Below are 21,949 nucleotides of genomic sequence, written 5' to 3' on the forward strand. Positions count from 1 at the left end.
ATATGATTCAGCCTGCTGAATGTAGAAGCCCATCAACCTTTTGAGGACTTCTTGCATTTATGACCTGCTGGAATTAGCTTCCAGCACTACTTCCTCCTCCTCCTCCTCCTCCTCCTCCTCCTCCTCCTCCTCCTCCTCCTCCTCCTTCTCTTCCTCATCCTCAAGAAGACTCTTTAACATTTCATGTAATACTGGTTTGGTGGTGATGAACTCCTTTAGCTTTTTCCTGTCTGTGGAGCTCTTTATCGGATTTTCAATTCTAAGTGATAGCTTTGCCGACTAGAGTAATCTTGGTTGTAGGTCTTGCTTTTCACTGTTTTGAATATATCTTGCCACTCTCTTCTGATTTGCAAAATTTCTGTTGAGAAATAAGCTGACAGTCATATGGGTACTCTCTTGAAGGTAACTAACTGCTTTTCTCTTACTGCTTTTAAGATTCTCTCTTTGTCTTTAACCTTTGGCATTTTAATCATGATGTGTCTTGGTGTGGGCTTCTTTGGGTTCCTCTTGTTTTGAACTCTCTGTGCTTCCTGGACTTGTAAGTCTATTTATTTCATCAGGTAGAAGAATTTTTCTGTCATTATTTCTTCAAGTAGGTTTTCAGTTCCTTGCTCCTTCTCTTCTCTTTCTGGCACCCCCATATCCCAGAGACTCCTCATACTATCTTCATATTTTTGGGTTCTTTTTTTTTTTTCTTTTTGCTCTTCTGATTGGGTGGTTTTTGCTTCCTCATTTTCCAAATTCTTGATTTGATTCTTGGTGTCCTCTACTCTACTGTTGAATCTTTGTAAATTATTCTTCATTTCAGTTAGTGTATCTTTCATTTCTGAATGGTCCTTTTTCATGTCTTTGATTTTCTCACTAAGTTCTTTGAAGTTCTCATTACGTTCCTTGAGCATCCTTATAACCAATGTTTTGAACTCTGTATCTAGTAGCTTGCTTGCTTCCATTTCATTTAGTTCTTTTTCTGGAGCTTTCTTCTGTTCTTTCCTTTGTGACATGTTTCTTTGCCTCTGCATTTTGGCTGCCTCCCTGTGTTTATTTCTATGTATTAAGTAGAGCTGCTACGTCTCCTTGAGTTGGTAGAGTGGCCTTGTGTAGTAGATGTCCTGTGGGGCTTAGCCTTCCCAGTCATCTGAGCTGGTCACTCTAGGTGAGTCCCTGTGTGAGCTGTGTGCACAGTCCTGCTGTAATTGGTCCTTGATTGCTGTTGGTGTCACTTGGAGGAATTGACCCCCAGGCTACAATTCCTGCTGGTTTTTACAGCCTAAAGTTATTCTGCGCCTCCACCCTTCCTATCAATCTCAAAATGGCTTCTTCTTTAATTCTCTAGTTGTAGGACTTCAGTTTGGCCAGATTTCAGATAGTTCTGAATGATGATTGTTCGGTATTTTAGTTGTAATTTTGATGTGGTTGTGGGAGAAGGTGACTACCACATCTATGTATACCGTCATCTTGATTGGAAGTCACTGCTTGCATTTTTGAATTCTTATCTCAGGGTCTGCTTTTTGGGAGGGAGAGAGCAAGGGGTCCAAACTAAGACATGGGGATAGTAATATTTCCTTCATTATGTTTTTGTGAGGACTAGAGTGCCGCAGTCTTTTTGCAGCAAGGGTTCAGGAATATGGAGAAGGGGCTGTGACATAAATGGATATACTAGACAAGAAATATAAAATTGGAAGGCATGGGGAAAGCCAGGTGGAAACCAGCTCTCTAGTGGAGTGGCTCTCCAAATCTCCGGACCCACGGCTTTTTATTTACACATCTTTCCCTTTAGCAAAGCAAACATACATATCAAAGGTAAGGTTTGGTAAACAATAAAGGATTATCAGGTTAGGGCAGTGGTTCTCAACCTTCCTAATGCCGCGACCCTTTAATACAGTTCCTCATGTTGTGGTGACCCCCAACCATAAAATTATTTTCATTGTTACTTCATAACTGTAATTTTGCTACTGTTATGAATTGTAATGTAAACATCTGATATGCAGGATGTATTTTCATTGTTACAAATTGAACATAATTAAAGCATAGTGATTAATCACAAAAACAATATGTAATTATATATGTGTTTTCCGATGGTCTTTGGTGACCCCGGTGAAAGGGTCATTCGACCCCCAAAGGGGTTGCGACCCACAGGTTGAGAACCGCTGGGTTAGGGGAATTGCCCTCAGCTGTTTGGCCAGCAGCAGGGTAATATAATGCTGATATTTAGCCCTGCTGAATATCAAAGCCCACCAGCCTTTTGAGGACTTTTTGCATTTATTATGACCTGCTGGACTCAGCCTCCCGTTCTAGAGCGTGTAAAACTGCTCAGCAGATGGCCTGGCACATAGTGACTGCTCAAAAATTATACTATTGTTGTTACTCCATGAGGATTAATATCACTCACATTAACAAATGGTTGGTGTTATTAAGCTTATTGTAGAGCCAGAGACTTGGGTCATTAAGAGGTTAGAGACACCAGAACAGGGGTTCCTAGGTATGGGAGTTCTGAGTTAGTTATCTACTCTTGGGTTCTTGTTGGGGGACTGAACTAAAAGGGCTATCAAAGTAGGTGTGTGGTGGACCTGGGAGGGTTCCTGTGGTTGAGGGGAAAGGGGGCCTTTACCATCAGTCTGTCCTTGTAGGCCTGGACCCTGCTGGACCAGAGTATACCAGAGCCAGCCTGGAGGAGCGCCTGGATGCTGGAGATGCCCTCTTCGTGGAAGCCATCCACACAGACACCGACAGTGAGCTGGGAGTTCCTCCTGGGGTGGGGCAATGAGCACAGGGTAAGGGCTAGGGGGCTGCCATATCTCTGGGTGGCCATGGGCAGATTCCCTCCCCTGCTGAACTTCTGTTGCACAGTGAGGCATTCCCCAGCACCCTGCAGGCTCTCTCAGTTTCGTAGCACTGAGATGAATGGTTTTATTTTTAGCTAGCAGCAGGCCAGAGATTTTTCAGTCATGGACCAGTCTCACTCTTTGACTCAGCACTAACCCTGTGCTGATGTAGTGCCAGGGTGGGCACTGCTGTTTGGCTGACATATGGGAAAGTCATGCTGCTTTTTCAGGGTGACTGTGCCTGGCCCGGGGGGAATGGAACATTTTACTCCTGGGACAGATTCTCAGGCCCCCAGCGGATGAGTCTAGTTCTTTAGCCCAGTGAAGAGTGAAAAGTCCCCTCTCCAGTAGTGACATGCCCAGGAAAAAATCCCAACTCTGAATCCACTATGACCAAATTAAGCTCTTCTGACCAGTTAGAAAGGGAGTGGGCATTCCTCCTCATTTCAACTCCCTATCAAATGTCATGAATCCGTGCCAGGCTCTGTGCTCAGCATGAAGGGTAAAGGAAGAAATAGCATCTGTCCCTACCAAAGTGTGTGCAGTTCAAGTGAGAGATGTCCGTGTCTCATTCCCTTTGCTCAGAAGTCTTCTTTTAGCATCCAAGACTAACAGATTGATGGTTCTAGATGAAACCCATGCAATCATGGTGTTCAAACCTCTCCTTCCTTCATCTCACAGATAGATACTGGGAACACTGCAGTGAACAGACATACAGTAAATTAGACCCTGCCCATGTGGAAGTTACAGGTTAACTGGGCAAACATTCATTCATTTATCCCTTCAATAAGTATTTATTAGGTACTCACATGTGCCAGGTATTCTGCTGGATTGAGGATGTAGCAGAAAAAAGACAGGTAAAGGCCCTGCTATTGTGGAGCTTAACATACCAATAAACAGACAAGGTAGTTACACATTGTGATTACGATAAAGAAGGATATGAGTTAGAGGGTGACTTGGGCAGACTGTCTACTTTAAGTAGAATTATTGAGGACAGTCTACCCAAAGACACATTTGATGTGAGACTTTGCAGATGTGAATGAACCAACCCTGAGAAGAGCTGGGAGAAGACCAATTTAGTTAGAGAAGATGGCCAAAATGAAAGCCTGAATATGGGTGGGGGCAGGGCAAAGTGCAGTGAGTGAGGCACTGAGGGAGGTTGAAGAGGAGGAAGCAGAACCAGCTTGCCATGGCAAGGAGTTTAAATTATTCTTGTATGATCAGTGAAAATAGGGCGGTGATTGAATATCCTTAAAAGGTTATTGTGGCTACTATGCAGAGAATGGACTTGCAGGGGAGCATTAAGAGAAGCCTGGAGGCACATTAGAGGGTGTTTGCAGTAAGGCTGAGAGGCGATGGTGAGAGATGATGGTGGCAAGGGTGGTGGCAGTAGAGACAGAGAGAAATAGAAAGATTCAAAATATATTTTGAGCTGACCAGTCAGGTGATCGGATAAATGTAGGGAATGAAAGAAAGGAAGGAATCAAGAATAACTCCTAGGTCATTGCTTAATACCTGGATAGATGGTATTAAACAAATAATACACAATCAATTGCTTACAGTGATAGATGATATGGAGAACATTTGTGTCTTTAGTAGCTGGATCCGACCCAGTCTGAGGGATCAGACGTGGTCATGATGATGAAATGAGGTGTATAGTCTCTCAAACTCCTCTCTCTATAGCCAGGTCATATTTCTGCTCCATCAGGAGAGCACAAAAATATGTGGGAGAATGTGCAAATGTGGCCCCAAACATATATATCTGAACTATTGCCTGAAATAAAATAGAAACTATTCCACAAGGAAACTTACCAAGCTTATAACACTTACTGATTTATTAAAACTTATGTTAAGGGATAGTTTTCTTGATTTTCATTAGGCAAATATGAGCATCTTATAAATTTATTTTGTGTTTCCTTTCAGAAAACCCTCTTTAGAAACGTAAGGGTTAGTCCTGCATTCTCATAGCATGTAGGAGTGAGGTGGGTGCTCATTCAGAACACAGAGTAGGTGGGCTCACAAGGTCACACCTCAGGCTCTGCTGCCAGTGGACTCTGCTATGGGACCTGGGCACTATGCCCCCGCAGTAAGACGGTAACGGGCTTCTGCCTCCTTTCAGACTTGGGTATTCGAATTCCTGTTGGACATGTGGACTACTTTGTCAACGGAGGCCAAGACCAACCTGGGTGTCCCACCTTCATTCATGCAGGTCAGAAAGCCTCAGAGAGCAGGTGTTTGGCTTCCCCAGAGGCCAGAAGTCACCAATACCCTTTGTGTTGAGTCTGCTAGTGTGGGCCACGGAAGGTCTTCCTTCCAGTATCCTTTGCTATGTCCCATAATGTCTTACTGAGCACTCATTGAATGGATGTCTTTGGAGCCCAGGAATTCTGAGGAGAAGTGACTAAAATTGAAAGCCTCCCCCATACATACACTGCCCTCCCCACTTCTTAGGCACTGCCATGATATGACATCACTCAAGGCAATAATCTCTATTCTTCTTGGGTCCTGCTTTGTGGCAAGAGTCCACACTAGCTACATCCTTTATAGACGTAGTTGTGGAAGAAGTAGACCAACATGCCCAAAGCTAGGTAGCCGAAGGATCAATTCACCGAGTGACCATATTCCCAAACTTACTAAATTTAACAGTCCTCCAAAACTCTTCTCAAGATAATCTTCTTGAGTACATCAATAAACATACATTTCTTCTCTTCTAAGTATATTTTTATGAATGTTATTTTTGAATATACACATATTCATTGAATATATTCTTAGCATTTTAAAAACATTAAATTTGTCAAAAGTTAAGTATTAAGGGTTGTTTAGTCTTCTTATATTCTTCTTATGAATATAGTCAAACTATCAGCATTTCATATAGGAATTTTATCCTCATTTCTGTTGACTATCTTTTTTTTTTTAATATATTTTATTGATTTCCTACAGAGAGGAAGGGAGAGAGATAGAGAGTTAGAAACATCGATGAGAGAGAAACATCGATCAGCTGCCTCCTGCACATTTTCCACTGGGGATGTGCCCGCAACCCAGGTACATGCCCTTGACCGGAATCGAACCCAGGACCTTTCAGTCCGCAGGCCGACGCTCTATCCACTGAGCCAAACCGGTTTCGGCATGTTGACTATCTTTTTAGTTTCTTCCTGCTTTACCAAATTTTTGACATTTTCATTTTAAGGATTATTTTGACCATTGTATTGAATAACTACTAATCAAATTTACTGATTTTCCAACTTATATATTTCCCGGCAATTTTGATCAGATGGGATAGTATGGTTTTAATGGCTTTTGAAAATTTCTATGGCATTTAGTTGGCCACCTCTCATTTATTCTTCATAGCATAGTTTGAGAAGGATTTAGTTTGTCTCTCCCAGCTCCCTGTTGCAGCTAGAAGGAGGTTGGCCATAGAGCATCCCAACCGGGGGCAGGGGAAGCGGGGAATCAGCACACAGCTAAACTTGGTTGCTGATTTCAGGGTTGGAGGGGTGGTGTCCCAAGATGAAGGGAGATTTGAAGATGCCTGAACCCTAAAATTTTGGCAAACTACAGACCTCTTAGCCCCAGCCAATTCATCCAATATAAATTTCTGCAAAATTTTAAATAGTAAACAATAACAATAGAAAACCGAGTCTTTGATAAATTGGGACATTTGGCAAAGTGAGCATATCAGTCAGTTGGCCAGGTGAACCCCAGCACATTGGCTTCAGAGGGTGACTATGAACTGCTTGCTACTGACTCCTTTGATAGTCTTGTTACTGGGTTGGGTTTAATGAGATTGTAATTGTTTTTGGTAAAAAATTGGTTGTGTGAGTGATGATGAAGGTAAAATGTGCTGACAAGATATCCATTTTGAGAAGTGGGATTAGAATTGCCAAGTCTGTATGCTCTCATTTTCTAAAAGAGAATTAACATGATCACAGAAGAATGGGTCTCAAATTCAACAATTTTTCCCATAGATTAAGTATAGGTATCTTTGTAAAATGAAAAGGGAAAGAAAGAATGCAGTAACCATGCCTATTCATATTCTTTAAATGTGGCTCAGGGGACATCCTATGTATCCATAGCTTACGGGAATAGAAAAGTCAATAGAGTTATGGTAAGAAGCATGAGAGAGTTTCCCTTTGCCTCTCATTGAAAATGTGGTTGTGTTTCTTTGCCCTGTTCAGGCTATAGTTATCTGATCTGTGATCATATGAGGGCTGTGGACCTCTACATCAGCGCCCTGGAGAATCTCTGTCCTCTGATGGCCTTTCCCTGTGCTAGCTACAAGGCCTTCCTTGCTGGACACTGTCTGGATTGTTTTAATCCTTTTCTGCTTTCCTGTCCAAGGATCGGTAAATGCTACCTCTTTGTTTTCTTTGACAATTTGGGGGAAGTCCAAGTATTGCTAGTTGTCACTGCTCTAAGTCCTGATCAACGGTCAAGAAATCTACCCAACTGTGATAAAGAAAACTTAATCAATGGGGTGTTCAGCCTCTTTTAACCTGGAGGATGTCATTTGGCCTTGTGTCCCATCCCTCACTCTCTGTACTGCTGCCCGATCCCATACTCACCCTGCACACCCCCTTAACATGCACACAGCCCATCCCCTGCAGGACCGGCCTCAGGATGCTCTCTAGAAACATTGCTATATTCCAGAGCCTCTGACTCCACTTGTAAACTGGATGCTGGACAAAGGTCTTTTGAGTTGGTCCAGCCATTCTTGAATTCCTGGTAGTCCCTAAATCAAGGTGCTGTGGGAGAAGTCCCCAAGATTGGCACACATGGCCCAATTTAAAGGTGTGAGTCTGTGGTGGCCATGTGCCAGCTGGAGGGGTGCCTAATTGCTGGCCGGCTCAGGCACGTTCCTGGATGATCCAGGCCATTCTGAGGAGAAGGGCTCAGGAAAGGCTGAGGGATCTGGTGTTGCCTCACCTGTGCAGATCATTGCTGAAAACATCCTGGGGTTATCTTCCAGAATGAAGAGCTTCGGGAAAAACTCTGGGGAGTGTAAATGGTTCCCTCCCCTTTCTCTCTCTCCCACTTCCCACCCCTAGCTCAGTGCTACAACAGCCTGGCATTGCTCACATGACTGAAATTGATTTCATCTTGACAAAATGGTGAAGTAAGGCTAGCTTCCCACAATAAAGCAAATCAATATTACTGCCTATTTGTTGGGCATATGTCATGATTTCCCTCAGATGTGACAGACTGGCTGGTGTAACAACCACTTCTCTCACAACAGCCTCATCTCTCACTACACTTTCACTGACATGGCACATCCCGGGGATGCTAACTACTGTACTCCCAAGAGCATTGTATGTTTCCTTACTCTTTGTGCCTTTGTTGAAACTGTACTCTCGGCCCAGAATGCCCTTCCCTACTTGTCAACCACTATTCAGCTCAAATATTTCCTGTGTTCCTACTACCCAGGAGGTAAATGCCATTAAACAACTGTCATGTAGATTGTTTTGCAAGTTGGAGTCATAATTTCAAATTTCTTAGAAATACCTCCTGAGAATGGGCCAGGTGATCTAAACTTCCTGTTTACTTGTGTGTTTATCCGCAGCTGGTCTGAGTTGCATGTATCCTGGGACTCACCATAGGGCATGGCATGTAATGAGCATGCAGTGTGGTTGCTTGCAGAATGAATAGGTGCATGAATTAATCAATGTGTGGCTGGATGCCACGGACTCTGAAATGGCTGTCTCAGGACTCTGCTGTCTTTGTTTCTTGACTTCTAGGGCTGGTGGAACAAGGTGGTGTCAAGATAGAGCCACTTCCCAAGGAAGTGAAAGTCTACCTCCTGACCACTTCCAGGGCTCCGTACTGTGGTGAGTTGGGGATAAAATGCACAGCTCAGGTCTGCCAGTGTGCTGTCCAGCAGAGTCCAGGGCTCTGGCTTGGGCTGTGTCCAGCCCAGTTTGGTAGCCAAGGTGGGAGGTGAAGGACTGGGGCAAAGATGTCATGGGAGGGGTGCGGTACAGCCACTACCGGTCTCAGTTAGAACCAGAACTTTCAGAGCCAGTTTAACCCATTTCTCTACTAAGGGTGAGGACTTGGGAGCATCTTCCTATTTATATACTGATCCTAGTCCCCCACCTCAGCTACCCCCAAATCTGCCCCTCCAGTGTGGGCTCTCTCTAGAGTGGTATTCGAATGTACTTCTGGCTTCTTCCTTCCTGCAGTTGATGCCCATTCATAGATCCCAACTGTCCACTGTTGCTTCTAACCTTAGCATTTCATTGAAGCTAAGGTGCCAGTGATGATAAAGATGTTAAATGTGAGAGAAAAGTGTGCCTTAGAACCTATGAATTACATTGTAGGCTGAAACATCATCTTTCCCTATATGATTTGCATCTTAACTAGGGTGACTCCACTTCCTGGTTTGTGTTTTTATCCTGGGATCTCGTCTGGTTTATTGTGTGCACAGAACAGAAGTAGGCTGGGTTAGGATGATAAATTTATCATCCTAATTCTAATTCTAACTGATTTTCTGATCTACTGGAGGGATCTTTGTGGCCATACCTTACTGGTACTAGAAGGTCTGGTGCGGTGTGATTGGGAGATCAAAGTTCAGACTCTGTGGTCTTACAGACCAGGATTTGAATCTCAACTTCTCCACTCGCCAACTGTGTGACCAGGAGTAAGTTACTTAATCTTTCTGAACTTCTATATCCTTATGTAGAAAGTGGGAACAATAATTGTACTGTATCTACTTTGAAGAACCAATTACACAGATAAAATAGTATATAGAAAGTTAGTAACTCAGTGACTAGAACCCGATAATAATTCCCTTCTCTTTATCAATCAGACAATTTGCGAAAGTAGATGCAGGTGTTTCCAATTTCATTCCAGAGAGAATTCATGGCTCCCTGTTAGGAACAAAGTAGGTTACAAGAGTTAACTATGGGCTTTTCACATGTATTAGCTCCCTTGATAAACCAACTCTGAGAGGTAGGTGTGAGGAAAGGGAGGCTCTGAGAGACTGAGTGATTGCCCAAGGCTACATAGCTGGGTGAAAAAGTCAGGAATCAACTCTAGGCCTTCTGACTCCAAAATCTATACTCTTCCTATGCCACCTGCCTCCACACTTGTTTCTTTGCTCCTCTTCTGAGAACCTGCTCTTTACAGCTGTATTTCTCAGCTACTCATCTGTCCTCAGCACCCCTTGGAGGTCAGCCTGAAGGAGGATGCTTAGTCCAGCGGTGGAGGCAGTGCTGTGGGGAGCAGATGTCCAGTTCTATTTCCCAGGCAGCTTCCGGGCCACCTGAACTGGCTCCTCCCTGTCTGCACAGGGAGCATATGGAGATTACAGGCATTTGAAGGTTGCTACTGAGGCAGATTCATGTAGCCATAATTTTTCTGTTTTAAATTTGTTGTGAGACCTCCTCCCAATGCCCCCAGAAGCATGGTCCTGTCTGTTCAGGAAAACCTGTTTGCCTTTGTGCTTTGAGGCTTCTGTTCTGAGTGTTCAAGCTGGGACCTTCCATAGTGCAGGTGGTGCTGGCAGCTGGCAGCTCCCTGTTCTCACCCACTCCCAGGCCATCACGGCACTGGGCTGGGCTCAGCAGTGCTTACCAGGACAGGGATCACCCTATATCCCTGCCAGGCCTGCACCAGCAGGGCAGAACAATCTTCTCTAGATAAGATGAATGAGGTAATAGAGAAGAACCTTTTCTCTATTACCTAATTCTCATCATGTTCTATGAGGTGATGCTGGAGTGATTGTTTACAGATGAAGCACAGAGAGGTTCAGTGACTTAGACAAGGCAACACAGCAGGTAAGCAGCAGGGCCGGGCCTTGTATCCAGTCTCTTGATCAACCATCCAGGGCTCTGTGTGCTGCTTCCCATGTCATACTCCTGTGCAAATTGGTTCCCACTGACCCAACGTTAGCAGACCTGGTCCTCCTGGGCCTTCCAGATAATGTAGAGCAGGGAGAAGCAGAACCTTAGGAAACTTTCTTGATCAATGATGACTTCTGGCAAAGAAGTGGTATAATTAAATTCCTAAGGCTCATGTAAGTTAGCTTTTATTTTCTCACATCACAATTATCCACTTCAGTTCAACCTTGTCCATCACTGTAACAATCTATATCCCATAGTAAACAAATGAGAAAGAGAGATGGCAGGGGTGTGGCACCTTCTTGAGTGTGTGTATGGGGGTGGGGAGAGCATGTAGTGCTGTCTTCTGGTGAGTTCTTGGCATCTTGGCATCTCTCCTGAGTCCTGTCACTAACCCCATGAGCCTGGAGGAACCACAGGCAGGGGAAAGGGGAAGGACTGCTTCTCCAGCTATGTCCCAATCGCCAAAGGAGTCTGTGAAAATGTTCCAAGACCAAAGTTACTACAAAATGCCGCCAGATGGGCCTACCTCTTAATAAGAAAATAGTGGGGTGTTAGGGAGGCTGCACTCCTTAACCTCTCCTGCCAGAGGGACAGCAGGTTCTAGCAGGTTCAGTGACTTAGACAGGGGTATTGCCGTGAGCCAGGCACCTCACACAGTCCGTGTCAATGACACCAGCCTTGAGAGCCCCCGTGACCATGCTGCCTGGTGGGGGGAGATGCCACATAGGCACCCTCTGCCACAGGGAGGGAAATAGTCATCTCCTGCACACAGTGTGCTCCCTGACACTGTGTACATGAATGGTGGGGTTGGGGAGGGGCGTTACTATATTTATGATTTAATTATTTAGTGTAAGAGATACTCCTTTTGGTTCTTTTAAAATCACACGACCAGATAACGTCACCAAACAGTAGAGTGGGACATTCTAGCATTACAAGTAATAATAAAAACTAACATGGATTGAATGCTTCTGAGGCACAGGCACTGTCTATGGACTTTATATGTAGTCACTCATTTCATTCTCATTGAGATCTGTGAGGGATCTCTTTTATTTTCCTCAATTTACACTCGAAGAAGCTGAGGATCTGCAGTGACAGGTAATCTGCTCCAGGTCACACAGCTACGAAGAGGTAGGGCTGAGATTTCTAATCGCACTGCTGTGCTCTCCTGGGGGCTTTTTGGGCATGGCACCCACCAACCCCTAGCTCACTTGTCTGCTCTACTTTGGTTTCCTAGCGCATCACAGCCTTGTGGAGTTTAACTTGCAGGAGCCAAGAAACAAGGACACCCATATCGTGGTCACCTTCTTTAGCAGCAATGCCACCTCCTCAGGCAAGATCACCATGTAAGTAAGTGTCCCTCACGGCTGGCTGGCTTCTCTCCTTAGGACATAGTTTTATTTTACACACACACACACACACACACACACACACACACACATCCCAAGACAGGCACTGTGTCATCATTGGTAAGTCAGCCCAGCCCACTGGGCTGGGGCCGGGGGTGAGGGCAGAATCTACCACAAACACATACTGGGCAACTATCTTAGGTTCAGGGTCAATACTGGGTTCAAGCATATTGCATTCAGACAGGAGCAGATGAGGCAGGCAGGCAGCAGTGATGGGGTGCCCCAACAGGTGATAAAAACATAGAAATTGTGTCCCTGTCAGGAAGCAGCGGGCAGGTATCCAGGAGGGGGCATCAGGGATGTCAAAAGTAGGAGGGCTTCAGCCATTAGGAAGGGCAGGCCGGAGCCTGGGAAGCACCCACTCCTGAGTAGGGGAGCAGCACTGGGTAAGTTACCGGAGCAGAATTGCAGGCAGTGTCAGGCAGCAAATGAATGCAAAGGGAGGGCCAGCAGGCTTGATGCTGGATGGTGCCAGTTACTGGAACAAGGGCTGAGTGTTTCCTTCCTTTGTGGTCACACCTGGGCCTAGCAGCTGGTTGGGACCAGAGGACCTCAACTCTAAGACATCACAAGCCAGGCAGGGAAAAGGACCTCAGCAGTGCGTGCTTCTTCAAAAAGCAATTGGTTGGTTACTCACAAATGAGTAAGACACTCACTCATCAGATAAAACAGCATCTCAGTTAGGGTCCAGTATGGGAACCAGACCCAAGCCAGGTGGTCCAATAAAAGGGATTTAACTCAGGGAGCTGATTATGAATGTGTTGGGAGAGCTGAAAACCCAAAAGGAAGGGAGGCAATGCAGAAATCAGCCAGAGGAGGAGCCATCTCACCCCAGGGCTAGAGGGACAAAGTCAGGGCAGTGTTGGCAGAGCACAGAACTGAGCTAGATTCTCCCTGGAACCTGCTGGCAGAGGAGCCTGAGAAATATGATTTGCAGGAGAATGGAAAGCACACAAATGGGAAAACGACCAGTGTGCGCACATACCAGGGTAGAAGTGCACAACTGTCAACAAGGCCAGATGCTATGTAAACATGTAAAGTGACACTTGACCACGTGTGAGGACATGATATTTGAGTAGAGATTTATTTATTTTTTTATTGATTTCAGAGAGGAAGGGAGAGGGAGACATAGAAACATCAATGATGCCCTAACCGGTTTGGCTCAGTGGATAGAGCGTTGGCCTGTGGACTGAAGGGTCCCAGGTTTGATTCTGGTCAAGGGCATGTACCTTGGTTGTGGGGACATCCCCAGTAGGGGGTGTGCAGGAGGCGGCTGATCTATGTTTCTCTCTCATCGATGTTTCTAACTCTCTATCCTTCTCCCTTCCTCTCTGTACAAAAATCAATAAAATATATTTTTTTAAAAAAAGAAAAAGAAACATCAATGATGAGATACAATCATTGATTGGCTGCCTCCTGCATGCCCCACACTGGGGATCAAGCCTGCAACCCAGGCATGTGCCTTGACCGGAAATTGAACCTGGGGTCCTTCAGTCCGCAGACCAACACTCTACCCACTGAACCAAACCAGCCAGGGTTGAGTAGAGATTTAAGATTCTCAGGAGTTGCTCAGGTCAGGATTAGTGAGACTATGACCCTGGGAGGGGACAGGAGGGGGTGAAGGCCCCATGTGAGGAGGCTGGAAGGGCAAGTCAGGGCCACTCCAAGCAAGGCCCTGAAGGTTAAAGATTTTGGTTTTATCCTGAGATCCAGGTTGGGGAGCCACTGGGAGTTTTAAACAGGAGTGTGACCAGATCAGTTTCGGGTTTGAAAACATTTCTCAGGCTGCAGGGCTGCACATTAACTGTGCTTTCAGGGAAGACAAGTCTCTGCTGGAAGGAGCAGGACTTCTCGGCCCCAAAACAGCCTGTGACAGCCAGGGTACAGCTCACCAAGGCTGCACCATGAACATGGCCGGCAGTCAGGACCCCAATCAGATCTCCAGGTGCCTAGCTGAGCCCTGTAGATTGTGGCTTTTCTTCTTCAGATCACTTCAAAGGTGTGTTCCTTCTAGAGGGGTGTTTTTGTCACCTCTCCAGCCCGTTGGTAGTCCAACAGAAGGGATTTAACTCTGTAACAGTGACACACAACTCTGGCTGCACATTAGAGCCACCTGTAGAGCTTTGAAAAATACTGCTGCTAAGCTCCACCCCAGAACAATCTGAGCAGAATCTCTGGGCATTGGCTCAATAGCTATACTTTTTTTTTTTTTTTAAATAACCTTTTATTTTTCAATTACAGTTGTCGTACAATATTATATTAGTTTCAGGTGTGCAAACCAATGAGATTTGACATTTATATAATTACAAAGTGATCAGCCCAATAAATCTAGTACCCATGGGACACCACACATAGGTATTACAATATTATTGACTATCTTCCAACAGGTATACTTTTAAAGCAGGGGCGGGGAACGCCCAGCCCACTAGTATTATAAGGCCCGGGAAACCATTTGGTCTGGGCCTGCCAAGGCATTAGGGGTGAGTTAGTGAAACATTTGACCAAACACAGCAGGCTGATTGTTGATAATTTTGTCAGGCCCAAGAATGATGTTATAAATATTCAAACGGCCCCTGGCAGAAAAACAGTTCCCCAACTCTCAGAACATGATTACCTTAAATTCCTTGGTGTTTTTGTTTTCTTGCAGAACAGAAATTGAAAAAAAGGTGGGGGGAAGGGGCCTGTGGATGGTCTTTCCCCAACTTTCTGTAATTTTGTGAAACCCCCAAATTTCCTTCTAATAAGAGAATTTACCTGGGCCTAGTCCCCAGCCACTCACAGCATCCTTCATACTTCTAGTTTGCAAGCTCCTCCATCCAAGCAGCTTCTTCCAGTGAACATTAAATATTTCAAAAACACTTCCCACATCCTATCTAATAAAGACAGAATATGCTAATTGACCCTCTCGCCATGGCAAAGATGGCGGCGCCCACAGCCAATAAGGAGGGAATATGCTAATTGACTGTCCTGCCCTCAAAGATGGCAGTGCCCACAGCCTATAAGGAGGAAATATGCTAATTGACTGCCCTGCCCTCAAAGATGGCAGTGCCCACAGCCAATAAGGAGAGAATATGCTAATTGACTGTCCCGCCCTCAAAGATGGCAGCACCCATAGCCATTAAGGAGGGAATATGCTAACTGACTGCCACGCCCTCAAAGATGGTGGTGCCCACAGCCACAAGATGGTGGTGCCCAGTCCCCTCAGCCCCGCTGGGGTGGCAAGAGTGTGGCAAGGCCGGGCATCCCCCAGTCCCCTCAGCCCCCCAGGTGCCCAGGGCCAGTCTGAGGCACAGACAAGCCTCAGATAGTGGCTGCCCAGCCACCCAGGGCCGCCCGAGGCTCAGATAACCAGGCTGGCCGAGGCTTGCGCTGCCGGCAGTGGCAGCAGCAGAGGTGTGTTGGGGCTTACCTTCCCCTGATCGCCAGGTCACCTCCCGCCCCTAAGGGCTCTCAGACTGTGAGAGGGGGCAGGCCGGGCTGAGGGACCCCCCCCACTCCAGTGCATGAATTTTCATGCACTGGGCCTCTAGTGTAAAACAACAGGAACAACTTTTATACAACCGTTATACTGGATCTTCCTCAGAAGGGGAGAACAAACTAAATGACTAACCCTGGGTTGAAAAATAGACAAAGAAGACATTTCATCTCTGTGGAGGCCAGAAATGAAAAGGAAACCTTGCTGCTGAGCCAGGCCTGGCCTCACCCACCTTCTGCCCGAGAGCCCAGAGAGGACTGAAAGGCAACCCGACCAGAGCACAGGAGGCACCTGGGGCCCTCCTGGCTCTGCGGGTGGGCCTGGCCAGTGCCAAGCCTGTGCTGCTTGGCAGGTGGCTTCTCCACACGGGGTCCTGCTTTTGCCCAGGGTCCTGTGGCCCTTTCTGGGGCGCTTCTCTAGGTTGGTCACTGCATACTCCTCTCTCCTTCGTTGTCTCAGGACACGAGTCCAAAGTGATGCCTGAATCTTGCAAACCGGCGGGCAATCAGGGCAAGGCCAAGGGGGCGGGTTGGGAGAGTCCTGGATCCCGTGTTCGCTCAGACCCTCCGGGCTTCAACACCAGCAAACCCTGTGCTTCCAGCTCACGGCCGGCGGGAGAGCCGGGTTCACACCTAGGGCTCCAGCTGGGAAAAGACGAAACCTGGCTCTCACCCCAGCTCTGCCTAGTTCCCAGACCTGATTTTTGTTTCTTCCCACCCACACATTCATACTCGGTCTAAAATAGAGCAGTCCTCGCATTTTCTAACTGCAATGACGGCGGCAGCGGGTTTTCCTGGACCGGCGGGTTCCGCGGGGTACACTGCCGTCAGGGCTGCCGAGGGGTGCAGATAGCGGCTCTTGGGGGGCTGTGACGGGAAGCCTCGCTGAGATCCAGGGGAAGCCTCGCTGCCCATGGCCATCGATGGGGGAGGGGAGTCCTGGCCCCAAGCCCTCATCACCTGCACTCGGCGGCCCCCGCCACAGCTCGGCGCCTGCGCCCGAAGCCCATTTTCGCAGCCCCGAGCCCGTTTCATTAAGAGCGAGCTCCCAGGACGCGTCTAGGAATCTCCCCAAGAAGGAGGGGACCTTCACTGCGTCCCTCGCCCAGCCTCCCACCCTGGGCCTGGCCCAAACCAAAACGAGGGGTCGGGTGGCGAGGGGAGGGCAAGGCGCGGGCTCTTGCGGGATGGGCTTGGTCCCTCGGATCATCGGGGCGCAAAGCCTAAGTAGCAGCCGAGGGTTCTCAGCGGGCAGCGTGGCGCCACGGAGGAGCCCAGGAGGCCTGTGGGCGCGGTTCTCCCCAGGCCCCCCCTGCGGTCGGCTCCGCAGTGGTCCGGTTCGGGTGACGTGCGGAAGCTCCGCATTCTCTGCTGTTGATTGTGGCTCAGCCAGGCCCTGGTTCCGGCCTGGGAGCCCGAGGCAGCCTGGGCGCCTGTAGGAGCCCGGACCGCCCCTCCGCGCCCCTGGGGCTGGTCCTGGCAACGCCAGGCAGGGCTAGGCAGCATTGCCCGAAGATATGAGGGGGAAAACGCCCTCACCCCTATGGTTTTCTATGGGAATTGCTGATTTGTGCAGCCGTGGTCGGATTTTTTCTTCTTGCTGTGTTTGTGGGTGAGTTTCTGTTGGATTAGAAGCCGGCTTTATGTGGAAGGAGGAAAAGCGTGCCGTGGAACTTTCTACACGGATGGAAGAAGACTGTAAACCACTTGAAAAATGCAGCCTCGGAGAAAAAGAGTGTGAAGGCTTCGAGTCATTACAGGATTCCAGCTTCGAGGAGGAGCCGACAGAAACTCGAAGTTTGGAGGCAATCTGTGGAAAGCTGAACAGTTCCAAATCCGAATTTGGGGATAAAATACTCTTCCTAACAAAAGAGTTAAAGGAAGAGAAATCCGAACAAGATGGGTTGATGGTGGATATTTCCAAAAGGATACAGTCCTTAGAAGATGAATCAAAATTACTCAAATCACAAGTAGCTGAAGCCAAAACCACCTTCAAAATATTTCAAATGAATGAAGAGCTACTTAAAATAGCCATAAAAGATACTTTGAGTGAAAGTTCCCAACTTCAGGAAAGCCAGAAACAGCTTCTACAAGAAGCTGAAGAATGGGAAGAACAAGTAAGTGAACTTAATGAACAGAAAATAACATTTGAAGACTCCAAAATATATGCAAAACAAGTTTTATGTGACAAAGAAAATCAGATCAGATCTCTGACTGAATACTTGCTAAAGATGCGAGACTGGACTGCAGTGCTTGGAGAAGACGACAGGGATGAGAACTTGGAATCGGAAATGAGTGATTCAGAAAATAGCGTGCTCTCAGGTAATCAACCAAAAGGAGATTTGAAGAAGCTGATTCATACTGCTAAGTTAAAGGCTTATTTGAAAACCCTAGAAGGCGAAAGAAACCAAATAAACACCCAATTAACTGAAGTAGATAAAACAAAGGGAGAGCTTATAGAGTGTATTAAAAGTCTCCAGGCCGAACACACTTCTTTGCAGTCAGAAAATGAACATCTTGAAAATGAGAATCAAAAGCTTCAGCACAAACTTAAAGTAATGACTGAAATGTATCAAGAAAATGAAAAGATACTTAACAGGAAGTTAACGGTAGGAGAAAATTACCGGCTAGAGAAAGAGAAAAAACGTTCTAAAGGAGATGAAAAGATCACCCATGCAACCGAAGATCTAGAGACCTATAGAAAGCGAGCCAAAGATCTTGAAGAAGAATTAGAGAGAACCATTCATTCTTATCAAGGGCAGATTATTTCCCATGAAAAAAAAGCCCATGATAATTGGTTGGCAGCTTGGACTGCTGAAAGAAATCTCAGTGATTTAAAGAAAGAAAATTTTTACCTCAGACAGAAATTAACTGAAACAGAGCTTAAATTTGAACTTTTAGAAAAAGACCTGTATGCACTTGATGCTCCAAATACAGCATTTTGCAGAGAGCATTCCCCATATGGTCTGTCACCATGGGGTCAACCGTCATCTGAAACAAGAGCTTTTCTCTCTCTTCCAACTTTGTTGGAAGGCCCACTCAGACTCTCACCTTTGCTTCCAGGGGGCAGGAGGAGAGACTTAAGAGGCCCAGGGAATCCTCAGGACCATCAGATTACTAATGAAAGAGGAGAATCAAGCTCTGATAAGTTAACTCATCTTCACAGGGAACCTTCTGACACTGGGTCCCTTTCACCTCCATGGGAACAGGATCATAGGATGATAATTCCTCCATCAGGCCAACCTTATCCTGATCCAGCTCTTCCGCTACATAGGCAAGACAGATTTTATGCTAATATTGGTAGGCCATCTGGACCAGCAGAACACAGAAGTTTTAATATGCCAGATGGGTCAATGTCTTCCAAAATGGAATCCAGTGGAAATGATAGCAAAGATCATCTTGGTAATTTAAATATGCCTGATGCATCTCTCCCCACCAAAAGTAAAGTAACTGGCCCTGGCGTTGATCCTCCAATCAGAGGTTCATTGTTTCCAATGGATGCAAGGGGCCCCTACATGAGACGAGGTCCTCCTTCTCCTCTACTTCCAGGAAGCATGTATGGAGCTTCCCGTGATTATTTTCCTCCAAGGGACTTTTCTGGTCCACCACCTCCTCCGTTGGCAATGAGGAATGTCTATTCACCAAGAGCTTTTCCTCATTATCTTCTCCCTAGAGCTGGATTTTACCACCACATCCTGAAAGAAGTAAGTACCCATCAGTGTCGATTCTGCCTTCAAGTGAGCCTACTACTGAATGAACAACCAGAAACACAAGAGCCTCGACAATAGTTTTGGTCTCCAAAAGTAATTTTGGCTTCTTCCATTTTCAGTTTAAGTACAGCTGTTACTTAAGTGATTATACTTATGCTCAAATTGGAGCTTAATGGATACATTCTCAGGATAGTATTTTATAAATAAAGATTATTTAAATGTGAATCTAATCAATTATTTCTATTTTATTTATTCTACACAATGTAATTATTTTAATTTGACTAACAAATCCACTATCACATAAACAATAATGGGAGTTTCCTATATGTGATCTTGTAGTTGGGGATGTTTTAAATTCCAAAGGCTATGTCTTTATGCCAAGAATTGTATTTCCTATTGTTATAGACAAATGTGAAAATAACTTTATGCTTAATTAAGTAAATTTTAATTGATTTAAATATTTGCTTGGCATAGACTATAATAATAGAATCAGCTAGGTTTTTTTTCATTAAAGAAAAAAAGAGTGGAGTAGTCCTCACACAAAATCCTTTGACCTGAATGCCCTAAAAGTGGGCTTTAATGCAAGACTGGTAAATCTGAAAGTGTAGATCTTTTCCAACTAGGAATCTAAGAACGAGGGACATTTTTCAGATGTGAAAATCCAAGGGCTACTATTTTGCTGCAGTGTCCACTTGTTTACTTAAAAAAACACCACAGAATAAATATTTTTTTGAGTCATGTTCAAAACTGTGGGTATGGGCAGAAGGATTTGTTGGAGTGATACAAAAGACCATGGTCCCCACCTTCATGGAGCTGACCCTTGTGCATCACAGCTAAGCAATGCTACCAGCAGAACCTCATAAGGACCAAGGGCAGCAAGGTCAAAAGTGCTACATAATTACTCTCCCTTTCCCTTGTAGACCGAAACAGAAACTTCAGGGGAGAGGAGTCCTAGCTCACCCCACTCCTCAGTGCCAGATACACCAAGTGAATCTCAAGTTACAGGCTTCTCGCCAGTTTTGGAGAAAGGACCGGACTATCATTGTTGGGAAATTCTGCACTGCTCCTTTGCCTGTCAATGACAAGTAAGCCGAGTATGCACCTACCCCAGGCACACCCATAGGACCAATCCTGACCTTCGATAGGATGCTTGTTGAGGTTTGATCTCATCATAAGTGATTTGCTTCTTCTTTTTTTTTTAAAAAAAATATATTTTATTGATTTTTTACAGAGAGGAAGGGAGAGAGAGATAGAGAGTTAGAAACATTGAAGAGAGAGAAACATCGACCAGCTGCCTCCTGCACATCTCCTACTGGGGATGTGCCCGCAACCCAGGTACATGCCCTTGACCGGAATCAAACCTGGGACCTTTCAGTCTGCAGGCCTACGCTCTATCCACTGAGCCAAACCGGTTTCGGCTATTTGCTTCTTTGATGCATAGATGACAATAGCCCAAGGCTTTCCTGGCACACTTGCAGGGCTATCTTGGGTTGGGAATGTTAGGAAGCCAAAGAGGGTGAACTCTAAATCCTCATTCCCACTGCAATATAAGAAATCCCATTTTACCTTTATCTATCTATCTATCTATCTATCTATCTCTATCTCTATCTTATTTGATTTCTATATAAGATTTTATTAGAATAAAGATTTCTAATTGCATTTTTCCTCCTCCTTAGTGTCCACTGGTCACATTCATGGGTGTGGATTGAGACTCCCCGTTCCCTTTACCCTGCCTCTAGCCTTTATAGTATTAGTCCTACCATCCGGTCCTTTGGAGGACAGTAGGCTCCTATAGTAGACAATTGTAGACTTCTTTCACCTGACATCATTAAAACACAGAGCTCTTAGTCCTCTCTCCTGACCAAAAGGAACCTGCCCTGAACATATACCTTCTTGTTGCCTTTCTCTTGCAGTAAAATGACGGTCTGCTTACCTGAGCCAGTGAACTTACAAGCAAGTGTGACTGTTTCTCGTGACCTTAAAATTATGTGTGTATAGTAAAAGCCTGGGCAGGACATATCCCTGGATTGTAGGGACGGGGGCGGGGAGGGAGGGGTTTCAACTTATTCTAGGCCACTACTACTAAGAATGAAGGCAACACTCTTGGTTATTTCCCCCAAAATTTACTACCTTAGAAGGGAAAGATGACTCAGTTTATAGAGCTATCTTTATTTGCATGCCAATTTAAAGAGCCTTATATAAATATCATTTCCGCTTTCTTACTCATACTTAAGAGCAATTACCCATGTCCTTGTGCTCTGTACAATAGAAACATATACAGGAAAAATGCTTTTATAAAAAATAAAACTCCATGGAATATCTGAATTATTTATTGTTTTATTGGGATGGAATTCTGTTACCAAAAATAATGTGATTTATAGTCTGGGGGATTGGAAAAACAGTAGATATTGAGTTCTCTGCGTTAAAATAGCAATTGGAAAGAGGAGCTTGGAACAAGAGAGGGGATGAAGGGTGGGGCTGAAGATGCTGCCTTTCACTCTCCTTACCATCGCCTTTTCTGGATATCTGGAAAGTTTGGGGGATCAGAGAGATCTTTGGGGAAATACAGGTAGATTTTCTTTGTGTCAGTGTTTCTTAAACTTTGATGTTTATAAATAGTCTTGTATCAGCCACAGTCTAGCAAGAAGCAGATGGTGCATTCAAATTGGGTAATTTAATAAAAGGACTATTTACAAAGG

At 45.5% G+C, this 21,949-nt stretch overlaps 2 protein-coding genes across 3 annotated transcripts in view; both read left to right on the plus strand.

Annotated features, from left to right (window-relative positions):
• The window catches only part of PLA1A (phospholipase A1 member A), a 39,373-nt gene extending 17,804 nt beyond the window's left edge, over positions 1–21,569 (plus strand). The window contains exons 5-11 of one of the 2 annotated variants that reach the window (XM_070406254.1): positions 2,628–2,729; positions 4,942–5,031; positions 6,998–7,165; positions 8,555–8,644; positions 11,895–12,003; positions 20,171–20,335; positions 21,164–21,569. In XM_070406254.1, the coding sequence (XP_070262355.1) occupies positions 2,628–2,729; positions 4,942–5,031; positions 6,998–7,165; positions 8,555–8,644; positions 11,895–12,003; positions 20,171–20,335; positions 21,164–21,248 (809 nt within the window). In that variant the 3' untranslated portion in view covers positions 21,249–21,569. Of the gene's footprint in view, positions 1–2,627; positions 2,730–4,941; positions 5,032–6,997; positions 7,166–8,554; positions 8,645–11,894; positions 12,008–20,170; positions 20,336–21,163 lie in introns of those variants that run through there. The other variant, XM_070406255.1, reaches the window with a different exon arrangement.
• LOC139002168 (melanoma inhibitory activity protein 2-like) lies at positions 17,220–19,469 on the plus strand. The gene is given in 2 exon segments (XM_070403563.1): positions 17,220–19,221; positions 19,224–19,469. Coding segments are annotated over 2 exon segments (2,070 nt in total). The 5' UTR covers positions 17,220–17,225; the 3' UTR covers positions 19,298–19,469.
• Positions 21,570–21,949: the final 380 nt, after the last annotated feature.

The sequence above is a fragment of the Myotis yumanensis genome, unplaced genomic scaffold (genome assembly GCF_028538775.1).
Source record: "Myotis yumanensis isolate MYYU_CA2020_CCGP unplaced genomic scaffold, mMyoYum1.0.hap1 SCAF_2, whole genome shotgun sequence".
Lineage (NCBI taxonomy): Eukaryota > Metazoa > Chordata > Mammalia > Chiroptera > Vespertilionidae > Myotis > Myotis yumanensis.